The sequence below is a fragment of the Triturus cristatus genome, chromosome 1_2 (genome assembly GCF_964204655.1).
Source record: "Triturus cristatus chromosome 1_2, aTriCri1.1, whole genome shotgun sequence".
NCBI lineage: Eukaryota > Metazoa > Chordata > Amphibia > Caudata > Salamandridae > Triturus > Triturus cristatus.
Window position 1 is genome coordinate 1,145,521,619 of NC_140580.1, and position 19,850 is coordinate 1,145,541,468.

The 19,850-nt window shown below is 48.0% G+C and overlaps 1 protein-coding gene across 2 annotated transcripts in view; it reads left to right on the top strand.

Moving 5' to 3' along the window:
- Positions 1–8,265, top strand: part of DDX31 (DEAD-box helicase 31) — a 267,577-nt gene extending 259,312 nt beyond the window's left edge. For both annotated transcript variants that reach the window (XM_085613914.1, XM_085613915.1), the window contains one exon: positions 7,565–8,265. In XM_085613914.1, coding sequence (XP_085470040.1) covers positions 7,565–7,703 — 139 coding nt within the window. In that variant the 3' untranslated portion in view covers positions 7,704–8,265. The remainder of the gene's footprint in view (positions 1–7,564) is intronic.
- The last annotated feature ends 11,585 nt before the right edge of the window (positions 8,266–19,850 follow it).

Below are 19,850 nucleotides of genomic sequence, written 5' to 3' on the forward strand. Positions count from 1 at the left end.
TTTTCTCCGATCTGCATCCGGACCGGATGTGTGTGAAACCGCACAGGACCAGACGTCAGTGCCGAGCCGTCCACGGCCTTCACCCTCTCAGGCGCCTCCTTTTGATCACAAGGCAGGCGAAGTTCTTTGGCGTACTTTTGATCTATAAAATTGCCAGTAGCCCCCGAGTCCAATAAGGCATGGAAAACCACTGATATCTCCGAGGGCAAGTCCAGCACAGCACAGATGTTCATGTGGGCTACTGATGACTGCAAGGTGTTGGCTACTGCGGGTGAGGCCTTGGTGACAGTAGTCCTCAAACAGGGGGTCTCCGCCCTGTGTGAGGACGTCAGTTTTCCGGATACTCTGCTGCTGTGTTCACCACCGGCAGGGTCTTGTCCCCGGTTCTCCCTGGGCTAACTGTTTTCATCCGGCTCTTACATTCTTTAATGAAGTGCCCTGGTTTCCCGCAGTATAAGCACAACTTCTGGCTTCTCCTTTTCTCTCTTTCGGCTGGACTGAGGGGGCCTCTGATTCCCCCGATCTGCATGGGCTCCGACCCGTCACTTGGGGTGCTTCGTTCCTCGGGAACTACACGGAGCCTCGAAGGGACGAACCTCGGTTCCGCTCTCAGCTTGTCTCCCTTCCGCTCCTGAAGACGGTGGTCTAACTGAACGGTCGGGTCAATTAGTTCATCACACGTGGCGGGTAGCTGAACCACTTGGGCCAGGACATCCTTCAACTCCCCTCTCAGTCCCTGATAAAACAGCGACGTCCTCTTTTCCTCGGGCCACTCCGTTTCCACGATCAGCCGATTGAAGGTGGTGATGTAAGTAAGCAAGTCCTGCGTACCTTGCTTAAGGGAAAGGAGCTCTTTATCCAGGGACAACTGATGACCTTTCCGGTCGAATAGCCGTCGCATCTCCACACAGAAGTTCGGGAAGTTGTATAACAATGGGTCGTCGTGTTCTATCAGGGGAAAAGACCAGTTCGCTGCATTGCCTCCGAGGTAGGACAGCACAAAGGCAGTTTTTGCTTGATCCGTCGGAAAGACAGCGGGTTTACACAGAAAATGCAGTCTACACTGTCCCATGAATACCCCGAATTTCTTTGGGTCCCCAAAGAATCTTTCTGGAGGGGCGAGGGGCAGGTGCATGGGTTGTATGACATGTATAGGTGACGATCCCGTTTGCGGCACGGAAGAGAAGGAGGTATGCGGGAAGACCCCTGTGCCCTGTCCCCCTACGGAAGCAGTCGCTCCCCCATCTGTAGTGGGCATTTGCGGAGTGAAAGGGGGTGGCAGAGTCCAGCCCCTGATGTATGAGCTTCCTACAGCCCCAGTTCCCTTTTGGCGGGAGAGGCCTGCCACTTCTCTTCTCATGGTGCCCATCTCTTGCTTAAGCGCGGCGTTTTCTGCCCGGAAGGCATCTACCTCCCCGCACAAGGGAGTTAAAGTCTCTAATATTGCGGAAAGGGTGGTATCCGCATCCATCGCTCAGGCTGTAGGTATCCGTGGGCTTGTCAACCTGTCAGGCCTGTCAGGTTCTGTGAGATAGGAGGTCGAGGGCCACTCACCTCAGAAGCCGGATACAGCGGGAGCGATGCTAAGAACCCTCTCCTCCTATGTGGTGTTGCCGTCAACCCCTTAGTAGGACGTCGAGCGGGGAACACCACCCAAAGGGGGAGAGGGAACGGAAGGGATCCCCGGATAGGGGTAAGGGAAGAACTCTCGAGGGGGGGTGGCACGTCTGAGGGTAACCTCGCTCCAACAGCGCCTCCTTAGCGACCCTGTAAAGAGACAGCAGAGTGAGAAAACCGGGGTCCAGTAGAGGAGTCCCCTCCCCAACACAAAGATGGATAACCCAGAGCCCTAGGTCGAGGAGCAGTACTCGCGGGTTCAGCGCGGTAGCACAGGGCGGGTTCTATGGTCTATGCCGCTCTCCGAGCCTTTCAAGCAGCTCCAAGCGCATAGGGATGGCTGTCCGGGACGCTCTCTGAGCCTTTCATGCGGCTCCAAGCGGGAAGGAGGAGGATTCCTCAAGTCAGGCGCACCGTGAAAGAGCAGCCGGAAAACAAGCGGGCTGCTCAGCTGGGATGTACACAGGAAGATAAAGAAAGGGGTGATGGGAGTCGCTCCCCACCTCCTGCAGGCTAACGCGGCGTCCGGAGAAGGCGTCCCTGCGTTCTAGCCTGTGCAGGTAGGGGTGTGGTGGTAAGGTAACAAAGCCTCCGGGCTTCGGGAGCGCCACGGAGCGTCCGTTGGCGTGGCGGGAATTGGTAGGTCGTAGGAGCACACTTTTCCCCCTGGCGGTGCTCGGCCGATGGAGAAGGCGATAAAGCGGGAGGTTCCCAGTTCGTAACGAGGTAGCTGGTGGTTCGCTGGTTGAAGAGGAACGCGAGCAGCGTTCCGGGCTCGTTCGGATTCAAACTGCGGTTGACAAGCGCCAGAGCGAAGGAAGGCGGGGCCTATATAGGTCCCGTGATCGCGCCTCCCGTTCGGCATGCTGGGAGGTGTAGTCTTACTCCCTGCGCGCGCCTCACTCGCGCCGCGCGGGCGTTCCGGGTCGTGACACCTGGGATACCGGGGGTCTCTGGAGAGTTTCTTAAAGGCACGGTATCCCTTTAGCAGACACATAATGACAGCCTATAGGGCTTGTCTGTCCACCCCTTCCTCTCTATTGTTTAAAGGGATTTTGGTGAAGGGAGTGTGATACAATAAAGGAACATGTCAGATGTGAATAAAAATGACATTTAAACTTTATTTTGGCTTTTGTGTTCACTTCAGAGGAAGTGCTGGCCAGTGCAGCCGTGTTGTTATGAGGCTGTATTATTTTTGTCTGTCTCTTAAGTGTCTTTGCAGGTTTGCAAATGCAGGACAGCTTAAGAGATATTTTGATTGCTCCGGGGTCCCCGCACATGGGCGGGACTATTCATAGATTATGACTATAACAGAGATACCCCTACTACAGAACTGGAGTTACAGGTAAGAAACTACTCCTTCTGCACTTTGGTTGCTGGTACAGCCCTTCAGCCTTGTGGTTTTCTGCCTCCTGAGGTTCTTGTGGCTCCTCAGGGTCGCTGGTGTGTATGGGTTTAGGTTGGAGTGCGCCTTCGAGGTCTTGCTGTTGCCCTCGTTGTGCCTTTGGCTGCTGGTTCAGCCCTTCACCTTCTTGGTACGTCTTCTTTTGGCTGCTTGGTAAGCTGCCTGTGGTTATGTCTATGGGCCCCCCTTTTCGTTCTTCCTCGGCTGCGGAGTTTTGCCCCTAAGAGGTGTCTCCCCTGGTTTTATTGGGAATGTGTCATACCCCAGGTGGGGTACTGGTTGACTATTGTGTAGTCCTCTTTTTAGTCCGGCGGCTGTGGCTGCCTTCTTGGGTTCCTTGCGTTCCCTGGTGACCCTGTATGCCGCCTGGGGCGGCCTTTCTTCTTTTTCTTTCTCGGTTTCAGGCTCTTGGGCGGCCTTCCTTTGGTGGAGTCGTGCCTGTGGTTCCGCCTTGGTTCTTGGTGTGTCGGGTTGTTCTCGGCTTGCGTTGGCGCAGCTGGCCCCCCCTTCTGGGGCTCGATTCCTGGTCGTTCCTCTTGGGCTGCTGCCCCTGTTCCACCGGGGTTCTGCCGCCGGGGCGACTCTTTCTGGGGCCTCTCATCAAGCTATCTTCCTTCGGCTTCGCCTTGTGCTTCGTTGTTCTGTGTGTCTTTGCGGCTAGGGCCGGTTGTGCGTTACTGAGGGTTGTGTTCCTTCTCAGGGGGCCGTGGTGTCTCCGATGACTTTTCTTCTTTTCTGCTGGGGTCTTGCGCGTCTGTGCCTCCTTCGCACGTCCGCGCCTCTTGGCTTTGTGCCGTTCCTGTCTTGTCTTCTGCTGTGCGGCGCCTCTCTGCTCCGACGTCCTTTCGATGGGGGTGGCGCTCTCCTTTGGGGGACTCTGCCCCTCTTTTCCCTCTGCCTCTTGGCTTTCGGCAGGGGGGTTCTTCGCTCCTTCCTGTGCCTGCGACCCTTTTTGCCTGGTGGGGCTGGTCCGTTCCTTCTTGCCTCATGATGCATCCCCTGTTGGGGCTCTGTGTTCTGTTGGGCTGGTGGGTTCTTCTCGCAGTCCCTCCTCCCCTCTGGGTATGGCTAGGGTATCTATTCTACGTTAAGGAATCTGCGGCTAGTAGTCTCTATCAGATGTACCAGTTACTTACCTTTGGTAATGGTGTATCTGGTAGAGACAATTCTAGCCGCAGATTCCTTCACAACCCGCCCTTCCTCCCCGTTTTGCGAGGTTTCTTTCTGCTGGGCCTTCAACACTTGCCCCCTTTTGGGTGGCTTAGTCGCTACTGGTGCCCCTCCCCCTTGGGTTGGGCTTGCTTTCGCCTCTCTAGGGTGCCTTTACCTTCTCGGGTACCCTGTACGCTTTCTTCCTGGTGGAGGTGCGCTCTGGTTGGTCTTTGGGGTGGATTCTTGTATCCTTCTGTGTCCCCTGCTTCTGGGGCTTTCTCCTCCGTCGCAGTCTTATGGATTGGAGTTTTCGGGGCAGTGGCTCTGTCCCTGGCCCTTACGGGGTCTCGGTGTGCCTTGAAGGGATTGTCTAGGGTCTTGTGGTCCCTTGTCCGTTTTGGGCTTCTTCCCCTTTATTGTTCCCGGATATGGCTGCGGTCTTCCTTTGTCTGCTTGCCCTTCTTGTAGGTCTTTGGGTTTATCTGTCCCCTGGGTGGGTGTCTCCCTCTCCTGTAGGGCTGTCCTTTTCGGAACGCAGATTTGGTCTTCTCGATCATGGCGCTCTGCTCTGCAGTGCGGGCACTGCCTTCGTGGTGCTGTTTGGACACCGTGGATTTCTTGCTTTGTTTTTCTTTTTTTACTACTTTATTGCACACTGTTCTCATACTCGCACTGGCTCCGTGTGGTAGCGCGGAAAAGTTCTCCGACGCAAACTGATGTCAGCGCGCCGGGGTGGGGCTTATGTGACCTCGCTGACGTCACGTTCGCGGACGACGTCAGGGCGGAGTTCCGTGGTGCCGCCCCCGGCGGGCAGGGTTGCTGTGGCAAGAAAAAAAGGTTTTCCGGATCCAGTCTCACGCCTGGGGATAATTCTACGTTTAGGAATCTGCGGCTAGAATCGTCTCTACCAGATACACCATTACCGAAGTAACTGGTACATTACGTTTACTCTAAGCGCCTATTCCATATGTTTGTGAAAAAAATAAATCAAAAAAAGTAATTGCAGGCTTACCACCGCCAGCACGTGAGCTGTTCTTTCTAATACTGTTCCATAATCTTATCGCCAACAAGCACATCCCTTCACCCCCTACCCTGACATGCATTATAATACAACTTTGTTGCCTTACAGTATCCTTGGGCCCCAATACATGCAGCCACATAAACCCCAGGATGTGCATGAGGCGCTTATTTCACTCCACAAAGTACATTTTTCCATCCCACTTCTTCATAAAGGTTTTGGTTTTTGAAAATGAGGGTGTCTTTATGGGTGTCCCTCTTATTTCTCCACCGGTATTTACCGTATCCTGGGGTGCCAGTGATTCGTGGGTAGGTAAATAACAGAGATTACACGTCTTTGGGGTCACATGAGGGAACCTGTGTTTCCGGGCTGATTCCCGCATGTTGTCCTGAGTGTTTCGCTCGGAGGTTAGGGCTGGTTACAGCAGTTGTAATCAGTGAGTCAAACACCACATCTTGTCATCTCCATGTGGAGATTATCTTCTGGTCGACCCCATCTGGAACCACGGGGATACTGTAATGGGGCCCTCAAAGTCCCTGAGGCTGTAAGGAACTCGGGTGGTGTGCTGTCCGGCTGCACAAAGGATTGTGGTTCCCTCTGATCACTGTGTGCTTTGGAATACAGGCTGGTGTGCTCGTGGTCTCTGCTCCCTGCACATCTTCTCTGATTCCAAGTCTTCAGTCACTGGCACCTTCTGGGTCCTGGCGCTCCAGAAGCATGTGGAAGCTGCCCTTTTGATGCAGTGCCACACTCTCTGCCCTGTGCCAGTGGGAAGGCGTGAACGTGATCCTTTTCTGTAGCACATTATGCGCTTCTTTGTACTCCAGGTGTTTACATCTGGCCAGGTCATTCCCTCGGCCTACCTCGTTAACTCCATTGGACCCTTGTTCAGGGTTTGTGTGAAACCTCTGAACTCTGACTGCTCATGCCTTTTGCTCTCGAGATACAAATTCTTTTCCTGAAGGTGAGTGTGCATCACCATGCAGATCGTCTTCCTGAGCAGCGAATCGTTCGCCCTCTCCTGTGGCCACCAAGATTCTGAAGGTGACCTTGTGTTTGCCCCCCTCCCCAGCACCTTGGTCTGTAGCAGGAGCTATGCATACATACAATGACGTTTGATGAAACATTAAGAGGGCCCGGGAGGCTGTCCTTGGCCTCCAGTTCCCCCTCTCAACCCAGGCTGCTCGATTCTCTCCACAACCACCTTTTACAGCATCCTTACTCCAGAACGACCCCCCCTAAGCATCCTCTTGTCTCCTCGGTGCGCCCCACTGCTGCTCTGGAGCCCCGGGAGACTCCTAGTCATCACGCGAAGAGTCTGAGCCTCCTCCTCCAACCTTTGTCCCATAAGCCCCCGCGTGCCGCCTTTGTACCTATGCGAGTGCGGTCCATCCCCCCTCTGGGGCACGTGCTTTCAGCCTACTTCCAGACTTTGACTTCTCTCGTACAGCCATCCGCGCTGTATCTGTTCTAACTCTCCGACACGTGTTTCGATCTGCGTTGAGAGTAATGGGTAGTAAAGATATCCCGTCAACGAAGCCATGAGGGTGGCCTCCTCAGAGTACTATGCGAGCAGCGTCTGGAGACCGCTCTCAAATGAGAACACTGAAAGCCAAGGCTCATCTCGGTCATTGCCGATGGAAGACGACCAACCCAGGAGCCGCTGAAGCTCTCCCAAAGCGGAGGGCCATTCGAAAGGCCATATTTGATGCAACTTGTCCCTCTTTCAGCTCCTGCTGCATTAATCTTATGCTGCACCGCCTACGTCACGCTGGAGAGATCATGAACTGAACTTTAGCAATGCTTGATGTCATCAGAGCGCATGAGTATTTTTGGTACATTCCTCTGCTGGCCCACGCACACAGAGCTTGTGTGTATTATAATGCTTCTAGGATCATTAGAGCCAGGAGGGAGCCCGCACACAGCAGTGCAGAGGTGCGTAGCGCAGAGTCCTGGAGCGGATGGGAGAGGAAGGGTGTAAAATATTCAGCAGCTGCTCGCATCCCTCTCCCAGACACTATAAAAAGCCGTATGCATCATTCCACTAAACCTGGTTATAATTGTTGGCAGCACAGTGATGGCACCCCTCTCCGTCCTGGTACACAAAGCGCCCTGTCATTTACTTCCAAGCACACAGAGCGCCTCTGTACAGAACAAAGCGTCGCTTTGATCCGCTGCCACCTTCTGTAAGAGTTGTCAGGATGCCGTTGAATGTGGCGCGGGCTGTGTGGCGGAAGGCGCATCCTTCCACGGAACTCTGCCGCTTCTAATGAGAATTTGTCCTATTTTCTTCCACCCCTGCTCCCCAAAGTGTCTCATTATGATACTAATTTCAAAAAGCGTGACCATGTTTTTTTGTTTTTGTCTTACAGGCCAGACCTACCCAAAAAACAGACCAACAAACAGCGCTTAGCGGCTATCATGCGCTCAGAATATGCCAGTGGCATCAGCCCTGGGGGTCCGAAGAAGCCAAAAAGGCCCAAGAAGTCACAAAGCCAGAAAGGGACTTAATCTTGGGCTTGGTACCAGCCATGCCAAAGTGCTGGCCAGTCACCGGAACCAAGACGAGAGGAGGAGGTGGACCTGTTCCTGCCAGTCCTTAAATTATTACAACTTCTCGCTTAACGTGTCCCAGGTCCAATACACATGGACTTCTGATGGTCAGAGGAGCGAGTTCTTAAAACATTGACATGGACTAGTTGTAAAGCCAGGACGCATGGACCATCTCTGCTGACCTGGATCTCTGATCTTCCACCGGACGCGACAAGGACGGATGGTTCTTCTGAGCAGTGTTCCACCAAGTAGACACACTCCTGTTGTGGCTTTACAGTTGTCTCTGAGTGTCCGATAATCCCATATAGAGCTGAAAGAGGGCCACACTGTGAACAGGGGCCCCTGAGACCTCTATAGGGCCTGTGTGTCTGAATCTTCGATTACTTTACTACTTGGGACTTTTGAAGATGTGTTGTCTATGGCCAGGTATTGGCTGCTTTGTGTGCTGCTAGAGGAAAGCTATGTTTTCATAATTCGTATTTTAATTATACCTTTTCAATACAATGAGCGGTGGATTGTATGTTCAGTTAATTTCTTTATCCAATTGCATATCATGCATTTTATCCATTTTTGAAGTATGCATGTCTTAGTCCTGTGAGAATTAAATACACACTTCAGACACAGAATACAAGGCTTGGAGCTCACACATCAGAGCTATGACCGGTAGCGTACATTTACTGTCTTCACTTAAGTCTGTAGATGTTACACAGGGTGTGCGTCAGTCCTTGCCCAACGCTTTACAGCGTTATGTCTCGGAAATGTGAGCACACACTCGTGATAAACCGAGATCACAGAGTCTGGCCTTATGCCGAGATGTCCCTCGGGTCACAGGTTTAGAGGGTCAGGTCACAGATAACAGATCAAAGCCCTGAGTACACACAGACCCTCTGCAGCCAGGCCCTCCTCAGATCTGCCCTCGGGTCACAGGTATAGAGGGTCAGGTCACAGATAGGAGATCAAAGCCCTGAGTACACACAGACCCTCTGCAGCCAGGCCCTCCTCAGATCTGCCCTCGGGTCACAGGTATAGAGGGTCAGCTAAGAGATAGCAGATCAGAACCCTGAGTACACACAGACCCTCTGCAGCCAGACCCTCCTAAGAGCTGTCCCTCGGGTCACAGGTATAGAGGGTCAGGTCTCTGATAGGAGATCAGAGCCCTGAGTACACACAGACCCCCTGCAGCCAGACCCTCCTCAGATCTGCCCTCGGGTCACAGGTTTAGAGGGTCAGGTCACAGATAGCAGATCAAAGCCCTGAGTACACACAGCGCCTCTGCAGTCAAACCCTCCTCAGATCTGCCCTCGGGTCACAGGTTTAGAGAGTCAGGTCACAGATAGTAGATCAGAACCCTGAGTACACACAGCGCCTCTGCAGTCAGACCCTCCTCAGATCTGCCCTCGGGTCACAGGTATAGAGGGTCAGGTCACGGATAGCAGATCAGAAGCCTGAGCGCACACAGACCCTCTGCAGCCAGACCCTCCTCAGATCTGCCCTCGGGTCACAGGTATAGAGGGTCAGGTCACGGATAGCAGATCAGAACCCGGAGTACGCACAGCGCCTCTACAGCCAGACCCTCCTCAGATCTGCCCTCGGGTCACAGGTTTAGAGGGTCAGGTCACAGATATCAGATCAGAACCCTGAGTACACACAGACCCTCTGTAGCCAGGCCCTCCTCAGATCTGCCCTCGGGTCACAGGTTTAGAGGGTCAGGTCACAGATAGCAGATCAAAGCCCTGAGTACACACAGACCCCCTGCAGCCAGGCCCTCCTCAGATCTGCCCTCGGGTCACAGGTATAGAGGGTCAGGTCACGGATAGCAGATCAGAGCCCTTAGTACACACACACCCTCTGCAGTGAGGCCCTCCTCAGATCTGCCCTTGGGTCACAGGTATAGAGGGTCAGCTAAGAGATAGCAGATCAGAGCCCTGAGTTCACACAGACCCTCTGCAGCCAGACCCTCTTCAGATCTGCCCTCGGGTCACAGGTATAGAGGGTCAGGTCACGGATAGCAGATCAGAACCCTGAGTACGCACAGCGCCTCTACAGCCAGACCCTCCTCAGATCTGCCCTCGGGTCACAGGTTTAGAGGGTCAGGTCACTGATAGGAGATCAGAGCCCTGAGTACACACAGACCCTCTGCAGTCAGACCCTCCTCAGATCTGCCCTCGGGTCACAGGTATAGAGGGTCAGGTCACAGATAGCAGATCAAAGCCCTGAGTACACACAGACCCTCTGCAGCCAGGCCCTCCTCAGATCTGCCCTCGGGTCACAGGTTTAGAGGGTCAGCTAAGAGATAGCAGATCAGAACCCTGAGTACACACAGCGCCTCTGCAGCCAGGCCCTCCTCAGATCTGCCCTCGGGTCACAGGTATAGAGGGCCAGGTCACTGATAGCAGAACAGAACCCTGAGCGCACACAGCGCCTCTGCAGTCAGACCCTCCTCAGAGCTGCCCTCGGGTCACAGGTTTAGAGGGTCAGGTCACTGATAGCAGAACAGAACCCTGAGCGCACACAGCGCCTCTGCAGTCAGACCCTCCTCAGATCTGCCCTCGGGTCACCGGTATAGAGGGTCAGCTAAGAGATAGCAGATCAGAACCCTGAGTACACACAGCGCCTCTGCAGCCAGACCTTCCTCAGAGCTTTCCTCCAAGTCACAGGTTTAGAGTGTTTTCACGGGTCTGATAAATACCTTTTATTTAGAGTTTTCAGCTTGGAAATGAGTCATAACCTGCAGAATCTGAATTTAACACCCCGAATCCTGCATATTTTGGCTTTTTTTCCCCAACCTTTTACCTTCAATAAATGTCATCCGGTTTGGCCTGCCAGAATCTATCAGGTTCTGATAGTTATCCCATTACAGGCCTGGATGCAAATGTAACCCTGAACTTGTAATCAGGGCCTTAATGCTCAAAGTCCTCACGGCCGCGTCCTTGTCTAACTGCGTTCAGTAAAGTTACATTTTTCCAGATGCGGTTGCAGAGCCATTCGATATTGACTCCCCTGTCCTGATACAAGATCGAATTGATCGACCCTCCAGACATTGTTTAATCCCTGGACACATCAGTAAGTAAAACAGCTCAAGTTTACCTCGGATGCACTCTGCCTGTTTCAAGTCTTGTTTAATTTCTTTTGCCAGGCTACACAAGCATGCTGGTCTTCCGCATGCATGGGAGACGGTGCTAGATGCAGGGGTACATATATCTCCCGACGCTGCTGGACTCGACAAGGACATGTTGATCCATCCAGCCTTTCTGTTTTCAATCACTGGTTGTCTGGGACACCTCTACCTGATTCTTCAGGCCGGCCCTAACCACGGTCTGATATTCACTCATTGTGGACACCAGCTAACCTAACTGTAAGATCTCGGGCAATGAAGGCAGGGTCGAATGCGGTCTCCTGATGGTCCCCAAACCTAGAGACCTGGGTAGCCTTTAGTTTCCGAATCTTAAGTGTCTAAAATCAGCCATCATCGTCTCAAACTAATGTCTTGCTTGAAGATCTGTCCTCTTCCACAGCTCCCCCTGTTTTTGAGTTTAAACTTTTCCCAACCAAAATATAAGGCATTTTGAGTAATTGTTCTAATTAATGTACCCCAGATGAGCGTTCCAATCTTACTGAATCTGCGTCGACTTTGATGAATTGAACCATGTATATTTTGAGGCCATGTCACTCTTCACCGCCTTGTGCATTGCTTTTGTCATGTTATTGCACACAGTGTGACAGAGGGACAGAGCTAAATGCTCATTAAGTTTTAGGGTTGATGGTGCAAACCCTTGAATAAAATGCATCCTCTTACACCCTCACTGACTGGTCTATAGATACATATATATTTTTTATTAATTCCCACTTTACTTTGCCAGAATCATGTTTGGGAGTGGTAAAATAAGAATACGCAAGGGAACGGTACACAACCTAAGAATCTTGCATGGACGGATGACCGTATTCAACCTCCGATAGCGTTAGATCCGTGAATTCAAATCTTGCGGAACCATGACCCATGGAGAAGCCATTCTGGGGGAGCCCAAGATGTAGATGCCACTCTTGGGCTCGATAACTCAACGGGTCATGATGGAGGCTGCAACTAGCCTGCGAATAAGATGTCATTGTTTCACCCCCAAACTGAAGCGCCCGTACGGCGGGCCAAGTTGAGGCAATGTGTCAGAAACTCTCTTCGGGATTTGAGGAAGTTATTCACACGTCTCAAACGGAGGCTGAAAGAGTTTCACAGAGCAGAGCCTGAATATGAAGAGTTCTAGCCGCAGATCCTTTGAGTATAGGTGGGAGGAGAGTCAACCGCTTCAGTGTACTTCATCTCGGTATTGATAATACATATCGGCAGTCGAAAAAGTAAGCTATAAACATCTACTTAGTGAGAGATTGCATTACAAAACAAGTAATTGAGATGGATACTCCTAACTGCAGATTTCTGTTTTTTTATCTTGTGAATCTCCCCAGGTGCATGACTGGATCCAGAAACTCTTGCAATAGCTCCTGAGTGCCAGCAGGTGGTGCCCTCGAACTCTGTCATCATGACTGTCCCACCTTCAGACATAATGACATGGAGCACCCCTACACGCTAACATCAGTTACTCTTTTTCCGCACCTGCAGATCTAGAGCTCTGTTCCTACCAATGTATTATTCTTTTTTAACCAACACACTTTACAACGCTTTTGGCAGTATTAAAGGGTGTCGGACCGAATATGGCAGGCTTCAACTTGTGCCATATGTGTCACAAGCAGATGTCAGTCACGGTCCCGTACAACATCTGTCTTTAGTGCCTCAGCGCCAAGCAGGAGTCTTGAGTCCTGCAAGAAGTGCTGCCTGATGCATTCATAGGCCACGAGGGACCAGGAAGCCAAACTCTGCGTCGCTGAGCACAAAACACAAGTTTGGCACCACTGTAGCTGGGAGAACCAATCATCGTCCCATTCACTGTCTTAAGGTAGGTGCACATTGAAGGCAAGGGACAAGTTGAGCAAAACCGCAAGAAAAGTAATCTGTGGGACATCCGCGCGTTTCCACAACAGTAATGGAGGACACTGTTGGCATTCGAGAAACCCGGCTCTGGTTTCAAACTCAACTATAATATAATGCAGATTCTGGAGCCAAAGCGCCCTAAGTTCCTTGGACTACAGTTGACTGCACAGCACATTGTGGTCTTGGAGAGGGAATCCTGCAACTGTTTAAGATGGTTCCACATCCCTCCGACATGCCTTTGAGCCAGTACCTCCAGTTGGGCTTCCTTCTGCAGGCCTTCACCATGGTGCCGAGTGACTTCGTACGCAATCAGCCCACTATGCCTTCGCTGTCGGGCACTGACTCCACTCCAGCACCAGAGGGCCTGCTGGTTCTTTGTTTTCCACTGATGCTGCCCCTGGCTCCAGCAGATCAGTCTCAGATCCTGGTGATGAATCTGGAGCTCTCTATTCTGTTACACCATCATCATTGCCCAACCTTAGGTTGGGGATGGCTCTCGTCCAGTTTCCTTGCCTCAGCAGCAATATTACCAGAGAATAGAGGTTCTCTTTGGCTCAGCTTGTGACACCGTATAAGGCCTTCAGCATATTCTGTCAAAACAAAGACTACGATGAGGAAGCTGATCGCTTACTGCTCCCCTCATTCAAAAGAGGGGTGGTTCTATCTTGATTTTCAAGATGCCACTTGCTGGTACACTTTGCCATAGATGTTTTGGGATTTTGCCTTTAGGCTCCCAACTGAAAAGGTTGCTTCTTTTGTGATGGTGGTCGTAGCACCTCAGAGGCACTGGATTTGCATCTCATCACGGTGGAGACTAAAGCTACCTTGCTAACGGAAATATTGTAGTTGGGGTTGTTGATATCAAAACTATTGGCGCTCTTTAAGGAAGCCATGACTGAGTCCGTCACGGCGACCTGGTCTCAGCTTTGCTCAATCCCACCTGCGAGTCGCCATGTGGCGAGATGACGCTGAGCTAGTGTTCCTGACATTGCACCCTACTGCTGAGAGCCTTTTTAGTTCAGGCTTCCACAGGTACACTGAACCCAAACTCCTTTCCTACTGCCACACCTTCCATGGAATCAAAAGGGATAGATGTTATGGGCAAGGTCTTTTCATCCGCCCACCCGCCCCTTTCCTCCTTGAATGCTATCTATCGCCTGAGTTTCCACTCTAGCACTCTTAGAAATGGCATGTGACGTTTTATCTGCATTGCATGAACAATTTCAAAATTCCTTTGCTCAGACAGGGCTGGGTGACCAGGATACAGCAAAGAATATTTCTAATATATACTTCTAATCGCAGATTTCTCACCTTTTAAATATTCCCCAGGCATCAGACTGAATCTGCAAAATCTTTAGCAGTACCCCTGCGTGCTGGTAGGTGGCATTTTGTGGCTCCGTGCTAAGGTCATTCCACTGTGAAAGTGACATGCAGAGCTGCATATTGGTGCCACACGTGCACAGTGACATCAGTTCCTTTCTTTACATGCCACAAGACGCGGATCCAGAGCTACTCCTTGTCTCTTTACAAGACTACGCTTCCAAAAATGTAGCCATGCTAAATACCATTGTGCAAGTGAAAATGTCACCTCTTTGAAGCCCCAGGGTTCAAGCCTTGGAGGGACTGTCACAGGCAAATGTCTGTAACAGATCCTCACCAGATTTGTCTTCGTTTCTTGGGGTCGGACAGTGACTCCAAGCAACTTCAATCCAAATGCCATCCAGGACCATGTGGCGAATTTGTATGTCACCAAAAGTTGGAAGACTCCATACCATGACCAATCAAAGTTGAAGGGAAGGTGCTGTTCCCAAGGCAGATCTTTGTTGTGGTTGATGTCTTTGGGTAACCATAAAATAAGTATGACAGAGAGAGACCCCTTGAGCTGACCAAGGGAATTGGGGTACTCTTACCAAGTAAACCAAGAAATATCCCTTGACTACACAAATAATAACATTAAGTCCACTGCATCAAGACACATCAATCCTATATCTAAGACACACTACAGTCCAATTATACGCTTTCACATCGAGATCATATCATGCTCAGTTTATTTACATTAAAACCATACATTGTACAAGATTAAAAATGTGACACCTCATAATCTCTCATAAGAGTCACTTCATCAAAAACAAACGTTTCTATAACATACAAATTATAACAGCCGTTATGAGCCAGCATAACGGAGAAAACAACATAAAAAGACAATGAACTCTGTCATATGTTGCCCCTCCGCAGGACCGTAAATTTGATAACAATGCTTGTGATATGTTTCGTAACACTTATATCTACAAGTCTTTGTTGATCCTCAAGATTGTGCTGGCAACTGCGTCGACACGTTTCGATGGGTTGTAATTTTATTACCATCTTTCTCAAGACAAAAATACTAATTGTTTTCTCAGATGCACTTTCTGATTTCACTATCCTGTTTAAAATAAAATGTATATAATCAGGACAATATTTTTGTCAATTAATAAACTTTGTTTTTACATCCATGGCAATATTTACAAACTATATATATAAACCTGGACGGTATGACAAATATACATGAGATACCTTCAATGAATAGAGTCTGTTTTCCCTTAATGTCTCTCTTTAAAGTTTATATAATACTAACAAGGGAAACATAATTTCGTAATTGTCCATTTTGGCCAAAACTCCTCAGTTCATCAATATTAACAGCCTTAGTGATGCCTCTATTCCACATCCATGACAGTACTTCAAAACGTTATCACAGGGTTTTATACCAAATGTAAATAAGATACCTTGAATCGATGCGATATATTTTCCTTTATATCTCTCTTTTGAATTTAATCAATATTAACAGCCTCAGTAATGCCTCTTATTACACATCCACGACTGTACTTATAAACATTATCACAGGTTATTATGACAAATGTAAATGGGATACCTTTAGATTGATACAGTATATTTTCATTAGTCTCTCTCTTTTGGATTTATAATACAGTAACAAAAGGAACATAATCTCATTTGCCCAGTTGCTCCTCCTCGCAACTTTTCGATAGTCAATGTTCACAACCTGTTTCGTATCTCCTTATATTAATTGTTTAAATTCTACCACACCTGAGTTAATCCTACTCGGAGCGAATAGAAAGACCACCATATTATAGATCATTAGTGCATTAGAATAGTGGTGGAACCTTTCCTCTGTACACAACATTTAACTCTTTTTCGACTGTTCCTCACCTTTTGTGTATGGGACATATTCGCTAAATTTCGCCGTTTTCCGTGGCCTCTATATTAACCGGCACGCTGTCTTTATGCTGTCTATCCTTTTACCGGTATTTGGGCTCTCTACGGACTCTTCTAGTCTGTGATAAATAATACTTTTGTTATAATTTAAAGCTTTGACAGAGTTTTGTCCCTGCCCTACTCAACTCGTATGTATTGCTCACAAATACCTACCTGAAGGCTGTGTTCTAAGGACCCCCGATTTTCCCAATTGGATATTTTCTCAATACGGAAGGTTTCTGAGGTCCACGTTGATCCTCAGTCTGACATGCACAGCCTAATAAAAAAACGTTTTTTTTATGGAAAGTATATAAGCCATTAATATATTTCATCCCTGCTTTTATCCAATTCGATAAATTATCCGGATAGGCGTATCCCACGAGAGTTAAATTTAGGGAGTATCCCTCTGCCTTACCTATGAGCGCGTTCCGATGTGGCGTGAGTCTGCGTATCCTTCTGAAACATCCCTAGTATGTACTTCTACTACCTGCTCCTATTTAACCAAAGTTATCTTGTCTACAATTGGTTCCTAATTCACGTGGTTTACAACCTCGTATTGTTTAGTTTCTTGACTTATTCCGCTGATTCCACACGATTGGATATTGTAAAAAAACCTCCTGATTTTTTAATTTGTGTGTTGATGGCCATCTATCAAGATCTCCACCAATGTGGTTCTACCATCATTCCCTCCGAAGTATCTATTCCTTATCGCGTGTCCATCTTCGGTGGGATCTATTGTTGGATGCCTAATTTGCATCTGTATGTGACCTGTGCTGACTCTACCCCTCTCCTGCTTCTATCTTATTGATGCTGCGGTCCTGATTGAAAAGGTCAAAACTTTATTATACCTTGTGGGGAGTGACCATAAACATGATATTGCTGTCACAATCCCACAGAGTATTCTCTAATTACAATGAAAGTCCCAAGTGTATAGCCTCGGACTCACATAGCATTCTTACGTATATGCCCCCAGCTCAGTCTGTTGTGGTTGCCGTTCCCTAAATCTAGCATGTACTGACTCTGCCTCCTCACTCCCCACAAGGTATAATAAAGTTTTGACCTTTTGAATCAGGACCGCAGCATCAATAAGATAGAAGCAGGAGAGGGGTAGAGTCAGCACAATGTCACATACAGATGCAAATTAGGCATTCAACAATAGATCCCGCCGAAGATAGACACGCGATAAGGAATAGATACTTCGGAGGGAATGATGGTAGAACCACATTGGTGGAGATCTTGATAGATGGCCATCAACACACGAATTAAAAAATCAGGAGTTTTTTTACAATATCCAATCGTGTGGAATCAGCGGAATAAGTCAAGAAACTAAACCAGACGAGGGTGGAAACCACGTGAATTAGGAACCAATCGTAGACAAGATAACTTGGGTTAAATAGGAGCAGGTAGTAGAAGTACATACTAGGGACGTTTCAGAAGGATACGCAGACTCATGCCACATCGGAACGCGCTCATAGGTAAGGCGGAGGGATACTCCCTAAATTTAACTCTTGTGGGATATGCCTATCCGGATAATTTATCGAATTGGATAAAAGCAGGGATGAAATATATTAATAGCTTATATACTTAACATCAAAAATTAGTTTTTTTATTAGGCGTGCATGTCAGACTGAGGATCAACGTGGACTTTAGAAATCTTCCATATTGAGAAAATATCCAATTGGGAAAAACGGGGGTCTCTAGAACACAGCCTTCAGGTAGGCATTTGTGAGCAATACATACGAGTTGAGTAGGGCGGGGACAAAACTCTGTCAAAGCTTTAAATTATAACAAAAGTATTATTTATCACAGACTAGAAGAGTCCGTAGAGAGCCCAAATACCGGCAAAAGGATAGACAGCGTGCCGGTTAATATAGAGGCCACGGAAAACAGCGGAATTTAGCGAATACGTCCCATACACAAAAGGTGAGGAACAGTCGAAAAAGAGTTAAATGTTGTGTACAGAGGAAAGGTTCCACCACTATTCTAATGCACTAATGATCTGTAATATGGTGGTCTTTCTATTTGTTCCGAGTAGGATTAACTCGGGCGTGGTAGAATTTAAACAATTAATATAAGGATTGGAGATACGAAACAGGTTGTGAACATTGACTAATGAAAAGTTGCGAGGAGGGGCAACTGAGCAAATGAGATTATGTTCCTCTGCGCATGCGCACTCCGGCTGGAGGGCGTGGTTAGAAATTGATTAGGATCTGACGCCAGTTAGTGACCTTGCCGTAGGCTCTATTAGTTACGCAGAAAATATAGTTTTGTAAAAATTAATAAAGATATGTTTAGATATGGATAGGAAACCTTTATATTAGAGTTATGTTAAGGTTAGCCATCGGATATCTGTACTTATGAATTGTAATCAGTGTAAAGTATATTTTCTGCTACATTTTTGTAAATATTGTAATTATGATTAATGTGTATTAATTGTATATAATAAATACGGCCGGGGGGTGTCACGCCCCCCCGCATCTAAAACTTCTCTCCTGTCACGGGTCTTGAATGGGGAGGAGGGGTGTAGGTAGTACCTGGCCATATGAGATTATGTTCCTTTTGTTACTGTATTATAAATCCAAAAGAGAGAGACGAAGGAAAATATACTGTATCGATCTAAAGGTATCCCATTTACATTTATCATAATAACCTGTGATAATGTTTATAAGTACAGTCGTGGATGTGTAATAAGAGGCATTACTCAGGCTGCTAATATTGATTAAATTCAAAAGAGAGATAGAAAGGAAAATATATTGCATCGATTCAAGGTATCTTATTTACATTTGGTATAAAACCCTGTGATAACGTTTTGAAGTACTGTCATGGATGTGGAATAGAGGCATCACTAAGGCTGTTAATATTGATGAACTGAGGAGTTTGGGCCAAAATGGACAATTACGAAATTATGTTTCCCTTGTTAGTATTATATAAACTTTAAAGAGAGACATTAAGGGAAAACAGACTCTATTCATTGAAGGTATCTCATGTATATTTGTCATACCGTCCAGGTTTATATATATAGTTTGTAAATATTGCCATGGATGTAAAAACAAAGTTTATTAATTGACAAAAATAGTGTCTTGATTATATATATATATTTTATTTTAAACAGGATAGTGAAATCAGAAAGTGCATCTGAGAAAACAATTAGTATTTTTGTCTTGAGAAAGATGGTAATATAATTACAACCCATCGAAACACGTCGACGCAGTTGCCAGCACAATCTTGAGGATCAACAAAGACTTGTAGATATAAGTGTTGCGAAACATATCACAAGCATTGTTATCAAATTTATGGTCCTGCGAAGAGGCAACATATGACAGAGTTCATTGTCTTTTTATGTTGTTTTCTCCGTTATGCTGGTTCATAACGGCTGTTATCATTTGTATGTTATAGAAACGTTTGTTTTTAATGAAGTGACTCTTATGAGAGATTATGAGGTGTCACACTTTTAATCTTGTACAATGTATGGTTTTAATGTAAATAAACTGAGCATGATATGATCTCAATGTGAAAGCGTATAATTAGACTGTAGTGTGTCTTAGATATAGGATTGATGTGTCTTGATGCAGTGGACTTAATGTTATTATTTGTGTAGTCAAGGGATATTTCTTGGTTAACCATAAAATAAGAACAAAAAGCCTAACCGTGACTCTGCCCTTTCCTGCCACTCTCAAACTCCTGAGAAGGAACAAGGACATAAACGTGCCTCTCAGTCTCGCTCCCAAACTTGATGTCCTTCTGATCCAATTCTGATTCTAGTCCTGGGGCAACCCCAGTTCCCAGGTCCTTCAGCGACCCAACAGCAAATCTGCAAGTGCTGCAAAGCTATGCTGCATCTCTTCAGCGTGGTGCCAGGTTCGTCTGGCCTGCCTTTG